Source organism: Planococcus citri, chromosome 2, assembly GCF_950023065.1.
Source record: "Planococcus citri chromosome 2, ihPlaCitr1.1, whole genome shotgun sequence".
Classification (NCBI taxonomy): Eukaryota; Metazoa; Arthropoda; class Insecta; order Hemiptera; family Pseudococcidae; genus Planococcus; species Planococcus citri.
Window position 1 is genome coordinate 76,365,605 of NC_088678.1, and position 16,746 is coordinate 76,382,350.

At 35.5% G+C, this 16,746-nt stretch overlaps 2 protein-coding genes across 2 annotated transcripts; both read left to right on the plus strand.

Annotated features, from left to right (window-relative positions):
• The first annotated feature begins 6,366 nt into the window (after positions 1-6,366).
• On the plus strand, positions 6,367-8,040 carry LOC135834529 (sex peptide receptor-like). The gene is made up of 3 exons (XM_065348457.1): positions 6,367-7,248; positions 7,326-7,420; positions 7,510-8,040. Exons 1-3 carry the CDS (start codon positions 6,625-6,627, stop codon positions 7,916-7,918), a joined length of 1,128 nt encoding a protein of 375 aa, XP_065204529.1. The 5' UTR covers positions 6,367-6,624; the 3' UTR covers positions 7,919-8,040.
• Positions 8,041-12,206: 4,166 nt separating this feature from the next.
• Positions 12,207-13,429, plus strand: LOC135834185 (sex peptide receptor-related protein 2-like). The gene is made up of 3 exons (XM_065348022.1): positions 12,207-12,910; positions 13,021-13,109; positions 13,152-13,429. The coding sequence occupies exons 1-3, from the start codon at positions 12,207-12,209 to the stop codon at positions 13,427-13,429; spliced, it is 1,071 nt and encodes a 356-aa protein (XP_065204094.1).
• The last annotated feature ends 3,317 nt before the right edge of the window (positions 13,430-16,746 follow it).

A 16,746-nucleotide genomic window follows, 5' to 3' on the forward strand; every position in this document is an offset into this window, starting at 1 on the left:
AACAAAAATGTCAAAACGGCCGTTCAATTGAGAAAGCGCTCTGATAATGTTGCACCCTACAGATGTTTTTCTAAAAAACTGCCATCTTTGCAATTGTCTGCCGCAATGCCGAATATATGTTTGGTGTTTCTGATAAAAACGCCTGTAGTATCGAATTTCTACGAAGCACTCCTACAGCACTTCTACATTCAAGACTTTGAAAAGATGAAATCACATGGCATGTATCACGTGATTTCCAGGAATGTATAGTTGTCAGTAGTTATCTACTGATAGTCTGATAAAGCATATTCCATGATTGGCAGATTTGCATTTCGTTCTTCTGAATTAAGATAAGTTGGTTTTATTTTCTTCAGTGGCTTTCTTGGTGGCTGGTGCGGTAATATGTTCCTACGTAATTTTTTTTTCTGTTGAAAATTCTCAAGTGCATTAATGTGAAGTGTGTTTGTGTGTTCTCATGGTTCTTTTAATAATTTTTCCAGATAGTGTTGTTGGTGTAACTTGTGAAATCGCCCCATGCAATGTGTTACTGGCATTATGCTTGTGCTTTTTTTTTGTTTTAAATGTTCATTTTGATAATTGGAGAATTATTTTGCATAATTTCAATGTTTCTAGGTTGAAAGTTTTTTGCATAATTTGTGAATTTACTCGGTGTGTACGTGTATGTGTTACTGTGTAGTGCTAGTGAATTATTTTCTTTGAAACATGTTTATAGTATTTGGTGATTTTGGGTAACCTGCGATCATAAGGTACCTTTTAGATAAAACTGTGCAACTTTTGGAGGCCACCCAAAACCGCCTATTGTTTGGTCTCACTTTCAATGTGTTATATCCAGTGAAATTAGATTGTTTGAGATGTAATGTGTGTTGTGATTGATAAGAAAGCTAATGGCGAAGTCCATTTTCATCTTCACCAGTTAATTTCAAACACTGAGAAATGAAAATCAAATTCACTGAGCTTTAGCACAAAACCCATTAAGTACACCTCAAAAAATTCAAATTTCAAGGGTCAAACGCATCGGCAGACTGCGCGTTAACAGTAAACGCCCGTAAACGGACGACTACCTGACAGTAAAAAATCGCGGGCGAAGGGCCGCAAATTTTTGACGGTGAAGTGGCCAGATTAGCGTCAAAATTTTGCGACCATTAGCCCGCGATTTTTTACTGTCCGATAGTCGTCCGTTTACGGGTGTTTCAAAAAAATGGACTACTAAATGCCCATAGGGATTAACATCAACATGTCGACATGAAAATGAATTAGTTTAGTACTCCTGCCCGTACAACAATGATCATGCTAATTTTGATGTGAATGTCAACCCATCCACATCCGTCACTTTTGGATGCCACATGTCAATGTGAATTTCAACCCTGTGTCGAGGTAATTGTCGATGTAATTGTCGACTGATGTTGATCTGCATTTGTGTCCACAATTAGCTCAACACGGGGTCGAAATTCACATCCACATGGGGCATCCAAAAGTGACGGATGCGGATGGATCGACATTCACATCGAAATTCATGTTGACCTCCTGCTTTGTAAAGTTATAAAATTTGAGTTTAAAAATTTTAAATTTTTTCCCAAAAATGATTCCCTCTGATGTGGTTATTACTCAGGCTGAAAACAGCATCGATGCAAAGTCCACTTCCGAAGAAGTACAGACAAAAGGTCTGTATAATAAAACAGTTGAACAGAAATTCCTTAAGGTGCACCGGGGGAAGTTGGAATTCGGGGTAAGTTAGAAAACTTGCTCTAGAGCCTAGAGGTTTATATCTGGCGAAGTGCCACTAAAGGTGACTTGAGGGTACTACTCCTACTTCATCATGGCATAAAAATTTTTGCGATTCAGTTTCATTTTAGATGTCTTTGGTTCAATTGTATTTTGTTGTTGTTTTGAACTTATTTTGAATTTGGTCTAAAATACAGACTTTCTATTTCTTAGTTTTTCGCATATAGCGGACGAACCGTGCGTCCTAGTGAAAATCTGATGAGAGTGATCTCAAAGAGAATTAAATTCTCTATAATTTTATGTTTGTGCAATTTTTCTAGGACGCTCGGTTTGTGATCTACACCTTTGCAAAGTTTAGCCTGTTCTGACTTCCCCCAATTGGGGTAAGTCAGGACAGTTTATATTTTATTCCACTGAGCGAAAGCTACTGTGTCAATCACGCTCAAATTTTTACCATAGGTTAAGAACCCTTATGGGAACCTACATAATAAATTTGATCCATATTGGTTCATTAGAAGGGGAGTAACAGCTGGTCAAATTTGAAATTGCGAAAAATCATTCTGACTTGCCCCGATGCACCTTATATCAAAGATGGTGCAATACTTTACCTAAGAGTACCAAACTAATCCATTTTCATGTCGACATGTCGATATTAATGTTGATGAGAAATTCGACATCAACAAATACATCCACAATATCAACATCATATCATCTACAACTCCAAACTGTAGAAAAGTGAATAATTTTATCAATTCACTAAAAAATTTGTTTTCCTCATTGAACAAGATCATATTTTTGAATGTTTACTAAACTTTCAAACACTAAAACAGAAATTTTAATTCTGAAAAATTGGTCGACATAGTTGTAGATGTAAATTTTGAGCATCAAATTTTATATCTACATGTCGAGATGGCATGTCAAGGTATCAGAATTAATGAGAAAATTTCGAAAATTTTCATTTACCTGGCTTTTGTATGGACAGAAGATTCCTACTAAATAATTAATTGATCACTTCTCCATCATTATGTTGGAAAAATACATAGTCGATGTAAATGTCGACGTCGACAATTGTTGTGTGGGTAGATAAAATATTTCACCATCTTTTATAGGTACCTATAAGGAATTTCTGTTCAACTTTTTGGTTTTTGATTATGCAGACTTTTCATCTGTACTTCTTCGGAAGTGGACTTTGCATGGATGCTGTTTTCAGCACAAGCAATAGCCACATCACATCAGAGGAAATCATTTTTGGAAAAAAAGTTTTAATTTCAAAACTCCAATTTTATAACTTGACCAAGCAGGAGGTCGACATAAATTTCGATGTGGATGGGTCGACATTCACGTCGGTGTACGGGCTTACATCAATTTTGGGACTGAATAAAGCGTTTTGAAAATCATTTCTTTCAGTGTATCAAAACTAATAATTTTGAAAGAGTTTGGCCAGCAGTGCATGAAAAAGTGATGAAAACAAATTGAAACTGATAGGTATCAAAAAGAAAAAAAAATTGTAGAATTGTACTACAGAATTACCTAATAATGCGTGTAAATTAAATAGGTAAACAATTGAAAAATGAAAGATACAAAATTATAAAAATGAAATAAGAAGTTGAAAAAATTGAAAGTAGGTATGAGGATAAGTTGAGAAAATGATGTGAAAATTTACCTGCTGTAAAAAATGGAAAAAAACAAATAAACTTTGAAAATAAAGTTGAAAAATGAGGAAAAATATAAGAAATGAAGCATTCGTTCGTCTAAAAAAATGTAATCAAATTAAATAAAATGAAAAATAAAAATGAATTTATTACATAATTATATACAAATGAAAAAGTAGACCAAAAAAAGAACAGGAGAAGAAAAAATTGTAAAATAAACTTAGAACGAAAAATGAAAAAGATAATGAAATGAAAATAATGAATAAGGTAACAAAATTGAAAAAACTCAAATAATTTTTTCGGAAACTGAAAACCAAAAAATCATTAAGAACAAACACTAGAAACTAATCAAAAAACCTCAAAATAAAAATGAAAAATAATCTTCACAACTTACAAAGAACCCTGGAAATAAAGTTTAACGTTAAAAAACTGACTCTGAATCGAAAAAAAATGAAAAAATGAAAAACAATTACCTATTGGAAAACTTTTTGATTTACTTTATTGTAACCTAGTTTGACAAAAATCGAGCAATCATGTTTTCCAAATTTGCTTCATGTAATTACCGGTGACATTTTCAGAAAGGCCAATGAACCCTGAAGAAATACCCTGGATCCACCCATCGGATTATCATTCCTATTACAATATGAAAATATGCGGATACGTAGACATGGTGTGTTGGATACTGACCACAATTTCCAACACTTTGATCGTCGTAGTGTTCACGAGGAAAACTATGGTATCACCTATGAACACAATCTTCATTCACATTGCTATCGCCGAATCACTGACCATCCTCTGCTATGCACCTCGTTCATGGCAGGAATACTATCGAGCGGCACGATGTTCAATCCATATTCACCGAACACCCGGATGGGAGAATGTATCTCTTTATTCGTATTCGGCCGCATTTACATTTCGCCACGTGGTAGTTTGGCTTACGGTGATGTTGGGAGTATGGCGATACATAGCAGTAGTACATCCGCTCAAAAAGAAGCAATGGTGCAATATGCGCATAACGCGAAAATTGATAATGGCAGCGTACATTTTTGGAGTTTTGACCGCGATACCACCTAATGTATGCACAGCAGTTCGACCATCCAAAATACTACTCGATGAAGACGGGTGTTTGGCCTCGAATTTAACCATCGGTAGAAAAATCACCAACACCACTATCTATGAATTCAAAATTATCATCGAGAATAATCGTATTTTATACTCATTCCTAATGATCACCTATGGGATATTTTTAAAAAGCTTGCCAGCAATTGTCCTAACTGTGATCAGTTTCAAGTGAGTATTAAAAATTCACAACTTCATAAGTACTTCATGGTCATTCCAAATTATATCTCTGAGCTTTTTGTATGTACAATGTGATTGACAATTTCTCAAAATAGGTATATTTTTTGTAGATAGATTTCGAAAAAGAGATGACGAATGGCACAAAATACCATCGCAAAAAGAATTTGCAGAGAAATATGGGTGTTCGTGCTCAAAGTTCTAAATAATGTTGCCACTCTTTCAATCGCACTTTAAGGCATGCGGTTTGCATCCATTTGTCATCTCCCATCGAAATTGAAATTCATCCACGTAAAACACATTGAAAAAAAACGCGATGTCCCAAGGACGAAAAGCTAAGCGATTTAACAAGGAATAATACCTTCATTTTAAGGAAATAGGTACCTACAGTACCAACGTAAACTTTTATGGAATATTTTTTCTGTTGATTAAGGTTAATCGTTTCCCTAATCGAAGCACGAAAACGTCGAGCAGTAATGGTCGTAAGCTCGAATCGTGAACGCATGGAAAAACAAACGGATCGTACGACGATAATTTTGGTACTCATATTGGCATTATTCATAGCAACAGAAATTCCTCACGGAATATGCGCCACATTGACAGGATTCTTGGGTCCAGAATTTTATTGGGGGTATTACTATTACATAATGGAGGTAGCAAATACTTTTATAAATTTTTCCACGACTTTGAATTTCGTGTTCTACTACACGATGAGCAATCAATTCAGGAAAACTTTTAAATCATTATTCAAATTCAAACGAAATGGCAATAGAACGTCACACGATGGAGATCACATCAGACCAGTCGCTAAAAGTGGTATGAGTAGAATAGAACGTCTTGGAATTTAAACTTATATCATATTCATAAAATATTGCAGCAATCGATTTCAATTGCACCAGATCGTAATAATTTTACAATACCTACCTACAATTGTAATCGTGTTTTGAATTCCATAAAAATATATTCACTTCACTATGTTCAAATCATGAAATGTACCTATCTTTCCAAAAATAACGTTCTGGAATGAGAAATAATTTTTCATTGGACTGATCCATTGCATAGGTACGTGAAAAAATTGCAGGAAGTGAGAACACATGAGAAACATTGATTAATGTTTATCTATGCAATAATGATCAATAGTTCTTTATTCCAGTTCCAGCCCAACATTCGACCAAGGCAAAATTTTACTGGCTTTACAAAATAACCCTAGAAAGCTGAAATTTGGGATGGGTATACCTTATTTTCGATCTACCAAATCGATTGGAAACAGTTTCAAACAGTTTTGAGAAATTCTGGAGCCTCCAGCACATTTATGAAACTTGAAATTTCCACAATTCGTCAAATGACGTTGGAAATCCGAAATTCACGCTGCCCTCCAATCTAAACACTCTATTAGGTCAAAAGCTGGTAAGTTCAAGTCATTTTGTAGACTCCGACGATTTTTTGAAAATTTTTGGAGCCTCCAGTAGATTTTTGAAACGTCAAATGCAGTTAGAAAGTCGAAAGTTTTCTGTGAACTAATTTTTTTAAAATTCAAGTCCCCATAGACTTTGCATGAACCTTGCTGAGCTTCATCAGAAAATCGATATTTTCAATTAGAGTAAATTGAAAAAAAAAATAAACAAACGTCTCAATGTCAATGGCGAGGGAATCGAATAAAACTAGCACGATTACGCCAGTTAACTTCGACAGAGACTCGTGTGAAATTGTCTACATCAAAAACACCTCGTTGATTAATCCTAAAATCGTCAATAATGAATTTTGATCACGAGTGCACAATGCACATGCAGAAAATTCATTTCGTTTTTCATTCTGCATTTCAAGGATCTATTCTCGAAAAAAAAGTTTCATTTCGTGAAATCGTCATTAATCGAAGTTTGTTCTTTTCGATACCTTTTCAAGTGTTTTCGCGTCAATTTGAACTAATTCGTGTCTGAAATTTTAAAAAAATAGAATGAATATTTCGCAGCCATTCTGTGGTTCGAGTTGGAAAACCTTCGAATACACTTTCTCGAAAAAAATTTACGGTCAGTTTGCTTCTCTATTGAACTTGATCGGAGCACCTCTCAATTTAATAACCGTTATTGTATTCGTGAAAAAAAACCTACCAGCTTCATCATCAAACACCTTATGCAGCAGTTTAGCAATATCTGACTTCGCAATATCGATCCTGTGCTTCCCTCAAATGTGGATCAATTTGTACTATCCGGGTATCTTTACCTTATCATCTGTGTATCGAGCCAACCACGTAAGATGGATCATTTCAAACGGTTGCTTCAAATTGCAGAAGGTATTTTACAATATATCGTGTCTTCATACCATGATGCTGGCGATATGGCGATACATAGCTGTTACTCATCCTTTGAAGGAACGATATTGGTGTAACTTGAAGGTGACATTTGAAGGAATTGGCATTATTTACGTGGTATGCTTCGTGTATTCTGCCAAAGATTTGTTCTGCGTTGTGGCAGCTCCTCAAGTAGTAATGATACACGAAATAGGTCTTTTATCTTTGAATGATACTGAAAATAGCAATAAAATACGTCAGATCCTTAATGATAATCTATTTCAACCTATGGTAAGCATAAAGTTGAAGTACCTACACCACTCTGAAATATTTCACATTAAAATTTAGCAGAAATAATTTTTTTTCAGTGCGATACAAATTTCTTGAAGGATTTTTACAGCATGTTTCGTATCGTGATACTCAGAACAACGCCCTGCGTCATCATAGCTCTTTGTACAGTAAGGTGAGTAAAATCAAATCAATCTGGTGGGGAAAAAATACTCTTGCATAATTACATAAGATTTAAAATTCCACAATAATATTAATTCACAGATTCGTATACGTTTTGAAAAAATCAAAGAAACCTGGCGAAGATACGATCTCAAACTGCAGGAAAAGTTTAGCAGAAAAACAAAAGAATCTAACGACGAAAATGATCCTAGGCATAATGATATTCTACCTGGTGAATAATACTTTTGGAATCATTGGTAGTGGTTTAATACTAATCTATGGCGAACAATTTGAGCAAGATTGCTACAAAGTATTCGACGGTATCAACAATTTACTGGTCTTGGCTTACACATCGATTCCTTTCATCTTGTATTATTCAATCAGTGAACAATTTCGTAACGATGTTACATCTTTGGTATTCCAAGGAAGGTGGAAACGTAGTCTGTTCACAGATGAACAACAAATTCAATCAAATTTGAGTTATCTGGATAGAAAATCATCAGAAAAATGAAGGAATACATGGAGTAAACAGCGATTATTTTTCGTTTAATTTATTGTGAACACTGATTTATACCTAATACCTACCAACTTACCTACTTGAATTTGAAGTTTTAGCTGAACTTTCATGCAATAAAATCTCATGCTTAAAAAGTTTATTGAAAGGGAATTCAAAGGACGGGTCATCATAATCTTTCCTGCGGAAGGCCTCAAAAATCCAGGGGAGGGGGAATGAAAAACTGAATAGAAATGTCTTCTAAATGTTTCATTTCTGAGTCAAAGTTGCTCCAATAGCCCAACTAATCAAAAGTACAAAATAGAGAGACTCAAGTTTCCATTGTGGACCAATATACGTAGGTTTGCAATGGTTCCGAAATCATCAAAATAACTCTCCAACTGATTTTTAGTAACAATCTGTTTGAAAAATTAATATTTCCACAATGAACGTCCTCCGATAAAACGAATGACAAGCTCGAAATCATTTCCAAATGACTCAATAAAAATTGAAATAAAAGAGTGCAAGTGGTAGATAGAGGTGCCATGAAATATCTATTTATAGCAGTGTTTCACCAGAAATTGCAACTTTTTTTCCGAATCATAAAACATATCATTTTTAATTTTTATACTGGTAAGTACGTATTTATTGGTACACAAGTGCGAAAGTGCTCAAAGTAGGTTCGTCAGTTTTAAACATACTCATCGGTTTTGTGCCACTTGGAAATTTGAATGTTGCAATTCGACTGGTCACTTGAATAAGATTTCCTCGAAGGTAAGAAAGGTACACGCTTTTCGTTATATTATATGTAGGTACTTACTTTTTTTTTTGAAAATTTGATTATAATTTACTTTTTGTGGAATTAAAAAATTACCCACAAATTCATTTTTGAAGTTGACGTTAGAGCACTCCCCCCCCCCCTCAGCACGTTTTTAAAAGAGTCTTCAGGTAGATGTAGTAAAATGATAGCCTTATAAAAATACAGAAAATGTTGTGAAAATCATGTTAAGGATCATCTAGCATCGATACCGCTGTTTAGAGTACTCAATCTCGACGTTAGAGCACTCTCCTCTCCTCTCACCAAATTAAAAAAAAACTTCAGGTAGGGCTTGTGAAGAGGCAGATTTACCCATAGGTACAGCAAAGTTTGTTAAAATTGGGATTTAGCATTGATAGAGATGTTTAGAGTACTCAGTCCCAACGTTAGAGCCTTCCCCTTTCCCCCTCACGACAGAACATCCTGTTTAGCCTCTTCAGAGTGGCTGTCTGGCTACCTGGTCAGTCTAGCCTTTTTGCCCATCAGGCCTCTCAGGGTAATTGGCACGTCAATCTGACCTCTCAAGGTCGTCCACTTTTTTGTTTTGCCTCTCGAAGTTATTGATCCATCTATCTGGCTTCCCTAGGTCACCTGTTGCGTGTTTGTCTGGCTTTGTAAGGTCATTGACCCGTGTGTCTGGACTTCCAAGCTTACTGACTTACCAGGCAAGTTTTCCAAGGTTGTTTATCCGCCTGTTTGCTGATTTCGCAGCAATCTGTTGAAGCGCAAGAAAAATTAGAAGAACGCTATTCACTCGTAAGCGAATCTAACTAATCATGCGTTCATTTAATTTCAATTCTTAGGTCGGCTAAGAGCACTATTCACTCGTAAGTGAACCTAACACAATCCTAAGGGAGGACCTATCTACTTCGTAGATTCGCAAATGTCTGGCGAACTACCACCTCGCCATTTGCTTTTTGGTAAATAAAAAAAAACATAAGCACTGCAGAGAGTACTGGCAAATCTTATATATTTGAAGAACAAAGCGACAAAATATATAAGTTAAAACAAAGAAAAGAAAAGGCAAAAAAATGAAATACAAAAAGCAAACAAAAATAAATTCATGGACCCTTATAGTCCCCTGGGATTATCCCGTCGACACCCTACCAATCCTATACCCCTAGGTACCAGGCACCCTCACTCCATACCTACCTACCGAAGTAAGTAGGTACCAGGTTGTAATACCTAAGCCGTAGCTAATGGCTAGGTATTACGTGAGCTGTACATGCCACTCGTAAGCGCATATACAGACTGAATTTAGACACACAGAGCACTCGCGTCGTAAGCTATAGGAATAGCCTAGGAGTCCCTACCTAACAACGTCCCTATACATGCCGTAGCAGATAGGTACGCGGTCTGTTGGAAAGGTGCACGGCTCGCAAAAGAAGCAAAAACCCATTTTTATTTCTCCTAGAAGAAATAAAAATGTACTTTTTCTCGCCTTACACTGTTACAAAATAGTAACATTTAGCTTGCACGCAATTAAGATTTTGAAATCGCACTGGTAGGTCCAATCAGGGCTGTGAGGTAATTTATGTCGGTAAATTACAGCGGTATTTTCCCTTATTTTACGGAATTTTACAGAAAGTTCATTACTGTATTTTACCAAAAAGCAAAATTGAACACTTTTCTTCCAAATTTCTGTGGAAATTTATGATTTGAAAGTTGGCAAAAATTTTCCCTATAAATTTCCGAAAAATGTCCATGAAAAATTTCCTATAATCTCTTAATTTCTAATAACACCTAAAACAGATGAAAATTTACTTCAGGGGCAGGTCAGAAGTTTAGAACTTCAAAGTCAAACTACAAAATAATTCTCCATATCCAAATTGGTAAAATACAGTAGAATACCGTATTTTACCAGAGAATAAATTACGGTAATTTAACAGCCCCGGGTCCAATATGTGATATCTACTCAGATGGTATATTTCTTCATCATAATTCAAAAGATTTTTTACCAAGTCTTTGTTGTGGTTAGAAATTCTTTCTTGATAGATGTTACTTCTTATGGATATCCTTGATTTCACACTAGGTATTTCCAAATCTTCAAGAATTGTGTTGTTCTTCACATACTAGGGTGCGTTTATAAGTTTCCCTTTCCTTAGAATATTGTTCTAGAGTCTTTTGAGAATCGCGATATTGGATTCACTAGCCAAACCCCATAGTTCAGTACCATACAACCAAATTGGTTTGAATAAACATTTGTATATTAAGATCTTGTTTTGTTGGTTCAGCATATTAGTTCCAAGACGCCAAGAAAGCGGTTTGAGTTTTTTCGTTGCGTTGAGTTCTCTTCTTCAGAATATGATCTCTCCATGTGAGATGGTTATCAAGGTGTCGTTGTTGTGGTTCCATGTCCTTTACAGGACATCGGAAATCACATTTTAGTGGTACCATAATAAGGTGAGGAGAATGTCTATTCCACAGCGATTATTCTGGGGAATTGACGTTGTTTTTGAGCTTTCACGTAGTAGTTTCCTGTTGCTTTCTACGCTATCTACAAAGTAGCTCATACGTTGCTAGCTGCAGGGTTTTTACAACCTTGAGTTCAGTAATCACTGCTACCTAAAGTTGTTCAAATCAGTTACAGCTTTTTGATACCTGCAGCAGATTACATATCAAGATCAAGGTGTACCTAATCCCAGATATTTGACGACGTTTGTTCAAATATTTCATTGTTATTAATCATTGCTAAGCGAGTTGTTCCAACTTTTCTTCTAGTAAAAAGGATGTAACTTGATTTTCCACTATCGATTTTGATTCTTCAAGTTTGTCACCATTTGTTTATTGTGTTTAAGTTGTTTTGTAATTTGTCCATTGCAACATCTGGATGAAAATCTTGTGTGGTACCTAATTGCAGTGTTGTCAGCAAATGTGACAAAAAAAATCAGGTAATGTGAAAAGAGGTGAGCCGAAAGCTTTTGATACAAAACATTACATTGAGGGGGGGGGGTGATACAGAGAAATCGCTGGATGTTCCCAATTTTTTACTCCGGACTCCACTTCCCACACACACAGATTTTTGCAACTGATTAACCAGATGTGGTTTGAACCATTTTTCAAAAAGGGAAGTTGGTGACAAAAATGTTGAAAAAAAATTTTACCTACCTATTTGAGTTTTTTCATTGATTGGATTATGTTTTTGGAATTTCTCAAGTTTATTTTTCAGCTGTTTAGGAAATTTTTGAACATTTTTGCAGCAGAATTAAAATCTGATCCAGAGAAGTAAGAGTGAAAGCTGAGAGAAATTGGTAGATACTTAATTTAGTACACAAAACATAATTTTTTATGCAAAAAGTTGATTTTCATAGCTATAAAATTTTCAAATTTTAAAAGTTTTTAGAAAATTACAAAAATTAGGTAGGTATTTATCACACCACATAATTATGTATATATACCGGCTACCCACACAAATTCACTAAACTCCTTGATTCTGGAATAAGATTCACCCAATTCCTTAACATTATTCTGACATTTCCAGAAAAGTCAATGAAACCTGAAGAAACATCCTGGGAACAACCAACGGATTATCATTCTTATTACAATATGACAATATTCGGCTACGTGGACATGATGTGCTGCGTACTGTCAACGATTTCCAACACTCTGATCATCCTAGTGTTCACCAGAAACACTCCGGTATCACCCATGAACACAATCTTCATTCACATGGCTGTGACCGAATCACTGACCGTCTTTAGCTTCATTCCTCGCTCATATCACGAATATTTCCGAGTGAAGCGGTGTTCAATCGATATTCATCGAACAGAAGTATGGGAGAATTTCGCATTGAATTCGTACAAGCTGACATTTCTATTTCGTCATATGGTGGTTTGGCTTATGGTGATGCTAGGAGTATGGCGATATATAGCAGTAGTACATCCGCTGAAGAAGAGTCAATGGTGCGATATGCGCATAACGCGAAAATTGATAATCGCAGGGTACATTTTTGGATTTATAATCGCGATTCCACCTTACTTTTGCACAGCAGTTCAACCATCCAACATACTACTCGATGAAGAAGGGTGCTTAGCCTCGAATTCAACCATTGGCAATAAAATCATTAACACCACAATCTACGAATTCAAAGTGCCAGTTGAGAATTTTCCGTTTTTATACACATTCCTCATGATCACTTACGGGGTTTTTATAAAAAGTCTGCCAGCAATTGTTCTATCTGTGATCAGCTACAAGTGAGTACAGACAAAGTAGATACCTACTTACTTCCAAATAATTTGACATGGAAAGACCCCTTCATTTTGAGAAAATAACCCTCCATGAAATATTTTTACTGTTGGTTTAGGTTAATCTTTGCTTTGATCGAAGCACGAAAACGTCGAGTAGGAATAGTTGCCAATTTGAATCGAAAGTACATGGAAAAACAAACGGATCGTACGACGATAATTTTGGTACTCATATTGGTATTATTCATAGCAACGGAAATCCCACATGGAATCTGCGCCACATTGACAGGAATCTTGGGTCCAAAATTTTATTGGGGGTATTACTATTACGTAATGGAGATAGGAAATTGCTTTACGCATATTTCCACGAGTTTTAATTTCGTCTTCTATTATACGATGAGCAGTCAATTCAGGAAAAATTTCAAAGCATTGTTCAAACGAAATGGAAATAGATCGTCTCACGATGGACATCGTATCAGCTCAGTCGCTCAAAGAGGTATCACCGAGATAGAACATCTCGAAATTTAAACTTACGATATCATATTATGTTCATAAATATTGCAGCAATTATGTAGTTTAATTGCATTCAATCGTAATAGTTCTATATACCTACCTACTATACCTACCTATAAGGAAATAAATTAATTACACCAATGATGCAAATGTAGATTTGTGTTGATCTTATCAAATATCTTCCACTGTATCAGATCTGATCTGACCAGCTTGGTCACATCAAATCAAATCAGATCACTCCAAATAGAAATTCTGATAGGATTGGTCTCAAGTGAATTCTGATTGGGTTAGGGTTATTCAAATCTTATCTGATTTCCATTTGATGAAACCTGATCACCAATAAAGATGAAAAGTCTGATCGGATTTTTGTTCAGATCTGGTCAGATTCACTCTGCTTTGCACTATTCCATCGAATTTTACCAAACAGGTTAGATAAAATTAGATCAAAATTTATTATGATCGGATTGAACTTATTCAGATCTGACTGAATTCTATCGAGATTAATTGAAGAGCTCCATTCCAAAGTTGGTTAAGTCATTTTTTCCTCCAAAAAATGCGTTTAAAGTTTTTGACGCTGAAATTTGTTCTGTTTCCAAAGGTCGGTGCACCTTTACTTTCTTTGGACATAGAACAATTACTTGTAGAAAAATTTACTCTGAAAAATCGATCACTTAACCCAGTTTTGAAGTAAGAATCTCCGTAAAACGTGCATTTTTTTGAAATGACTTAACCCACTTTGGAATAGAGCTCTTCAATTTATTGCATCAGGTCCAATAGGATCTGTTTGATGAGATCAGATGCAATCTAATGTGAGCATTCCCCAAATCCAATTTATACTCTAACGACATTCAATCAAATTAGTACTTCAAGTTCAACCGGATAAGATCTGTTCGACACTGATCAGATCCAATGAAGTTCCTCCATCACAGCACGTCATCAGATGCACAATCAGGCCCGTCGAGAAGGGGACGAAGGGGGCAGTTTGTACCGGACTCGGGCTTTCTGGAGATCCCAGTAAAAGAAAGTCCTATAATGAAAGAAACCCCTGTATACAAATTTTCAAAAGCTATTTTTTTTCTTTTTCGAAATTGAAATTTCTAAAAAAAAATATCATCCAATTTTTAAAGTGAAAAAATATATGTACTTCTCGCATTATGCCAAATACCTATCTACAAATTTTTAAGAGCTTTCACCCCTACTTAGGTCTATTTCTTCTTCTTTTTCAAAATTATTGTCCTAAAAAAAAACTTTCGAATTATAAAACTTTAAATGTCAAATAATTGGTTCTCGACGGTCATAAGATGCAATCAGGTTTCCCAACTGAATTCGCTCAGATCTAATCAGATCAAATCAAATTGGGGACATTCCAGCAGGATTAGATTTATTCTAACAAAATAAACTCAACATTAGATCATGGTTTTCCCACATTAGATTTCTTCAAACTCTATCTTGTACCTAATTTTTTTTTTTTTAAATTCAATTTTACATATGTATGTAACGATCTGACACAACTTTGTCAGAATTGCACATGAATTATGTATTTTGTCAGAATTGCACATGAATTATGTATTTTCACCTTAATTGTCCGCTGATAACTTGTATGACAAGCTCCATATAATTTCCATGTGAGTCAATAAAAATCCAAATAGAACCTTTCAGGTGGGTAGCAGGGGTATAGAAATACGCACAACGTTCATTTTTACCTAATGAAATTCCGATAAATTAACTGCACTTTGAAACTGAATACCAGCACAGATCATTTTTTCATTTTTATACTCGCATTATTGGTGCAGGAGTGAAAGTTCTAAAAGTAAATTACTGTACTTATTATTAAAATACGTGTCGGATTTGTGCCACTTTCAAACCTGTAGGTCGATTGGTCACTTGAATACGATTTTCTCAAAGGTAAGAATAACTTATATTATGTTACACGCATTTCTTAATTCCACTTTTTCGAAAATTTGATTTTATTACTACTTCTTCTGGAATTTAAAAATGGGCCAAACATTCACTTTTGTAGAGGCACTCCTGAAATTTTGCAATGACCACCTTAGACGGGGTGTAGATGGGTGCATAATGAGCACTTGAGTACATACTGAAGTTATAAGTACAGTGCAGAAGTTCATTTTTTGATCCATTGAGAGCGATTTGAAATTTATGGAGAAAATTAAATTTTATTAAAATTTTAAAAATCTCATAATGAATTTTAAATCTTGAAAATTTGGTTCTGAAGTTTTAGGACATGCTCTTTCGACCTATCTTGTTTTAGTTTAAATCGGAGAGTGTCAATTTAAAAAGTTCCCTTGTCAGTATCATCAGTTCCATAGTTTACTCGTACTGAGCGGATTACAGACGAAGGTCGTCAATCGTCAAATGTTGATCATGAACTATAAAAAGGCTTCAGTCTCATCCTTCGGTTATTCCCGAATTTGCTTCATGTAAAGAATTACCCTTAATGTTATCCTGACATTTTCAGAAAGGCCAATGAACCCTGAAGAAGTACCCTGGAAACAACCAACGGACTATCATTCTTATTCCAATATGAGAATATTAGGCTACGTGGACATGATGTGTTTCGTTATGACGGCGATTTCCAACTTTTTCATCGCTATAGTGTTCACAAGAAAGACTATGGTATCACCTATGAACACGATCTTCATTCACATTGCCATCACCGAATCACTGACTCTTCTTACCTTCATACCTCGCTCATGGCACGAATATTTTCAAGTGGAACGGTGTTCACTCCATATTCACCGAACATACGGATGGGAGAACTTAGCTCTTCATTCGTACGTGGTCGCATTCGCATTTCGCCACATGGTAGTTTGGCTTACGGTGATGCTGGGAGTATGGCGATACATAGCAATAGTACATCCGCTGAAGAAGAGTCAATGGTGCAATATGTGAATAACGCGAAAATTGATAATGGCAGCGTATATTTTTGGATTTCTAATCTCGATACCACCTTATTTTTGCATAGCAGTTCAACCATCCCGCATACTACTCGATGGAGAAGGGTGTTTAATCTCGAATTCAACCACTGGCAATACAACCATTAACGCCACCATATACGAATTCAGCGTGCCACTTGAGAAGTTTCCTTTTTTATACTCATTCTTGTTGATCAGCTACGCGATTTTAATAAAAACTCTGCCCGCAATTGTTTTAACTGTGATCAGCTACAAGTGAGTAGAGGCAATGTACCTACTTATACTTACAGATATTTCAACTTAAAGTAGATACTTTAAGGTCATTAAATGTCAAATAGCCGAGTATTTTGCACTTGGGGTCGGTGATTTTATGTGAATAGACCTCGATGAGCGATGACG

Coding starts and splice junctions, on each gene's coding strand:
- LOC135834529 (XM_065348457.1), top strand. CDS start 6,625: ATGAATATTTCGCAGCCATTCTGTGGTTCGAGTTGGAAAACCTTCGAA. Junction 7,249..7,325: donor ATAATCTATTTCAACCTATG/GTAAGCATAAAG, acceptor ATTTTTTTTCAG/TGCGATACAAATTTCTTGAA. Junction 7,421..7,509: donor ATAGCTCTTTGTACAGTAAG/GTGAGTAAAATC, acceptor ATTAATTCACAG/ATTCGTATACGTTTTGAAAA.
- LOC135834185 (XM_065348022.1), top strand. CDS start 12,207: ATGAAACCTGAAGAAACATCCTGGGAACAACCAACGGATTATCATTCT. Junction 12,911..13,020: donor CTATCTGTGATCAGCTACAA/GTGAGTACAGAC, acceptor CTGTTGGTTTAG/GTTAATCTTTGCTTTGATCG. Junction 13,110..13,151: donor CATGGAAAAACAAACGGATC/GTACGACGATAA, acceptor TATTATTCATAG/CAACGGAAATCCCACATGGA.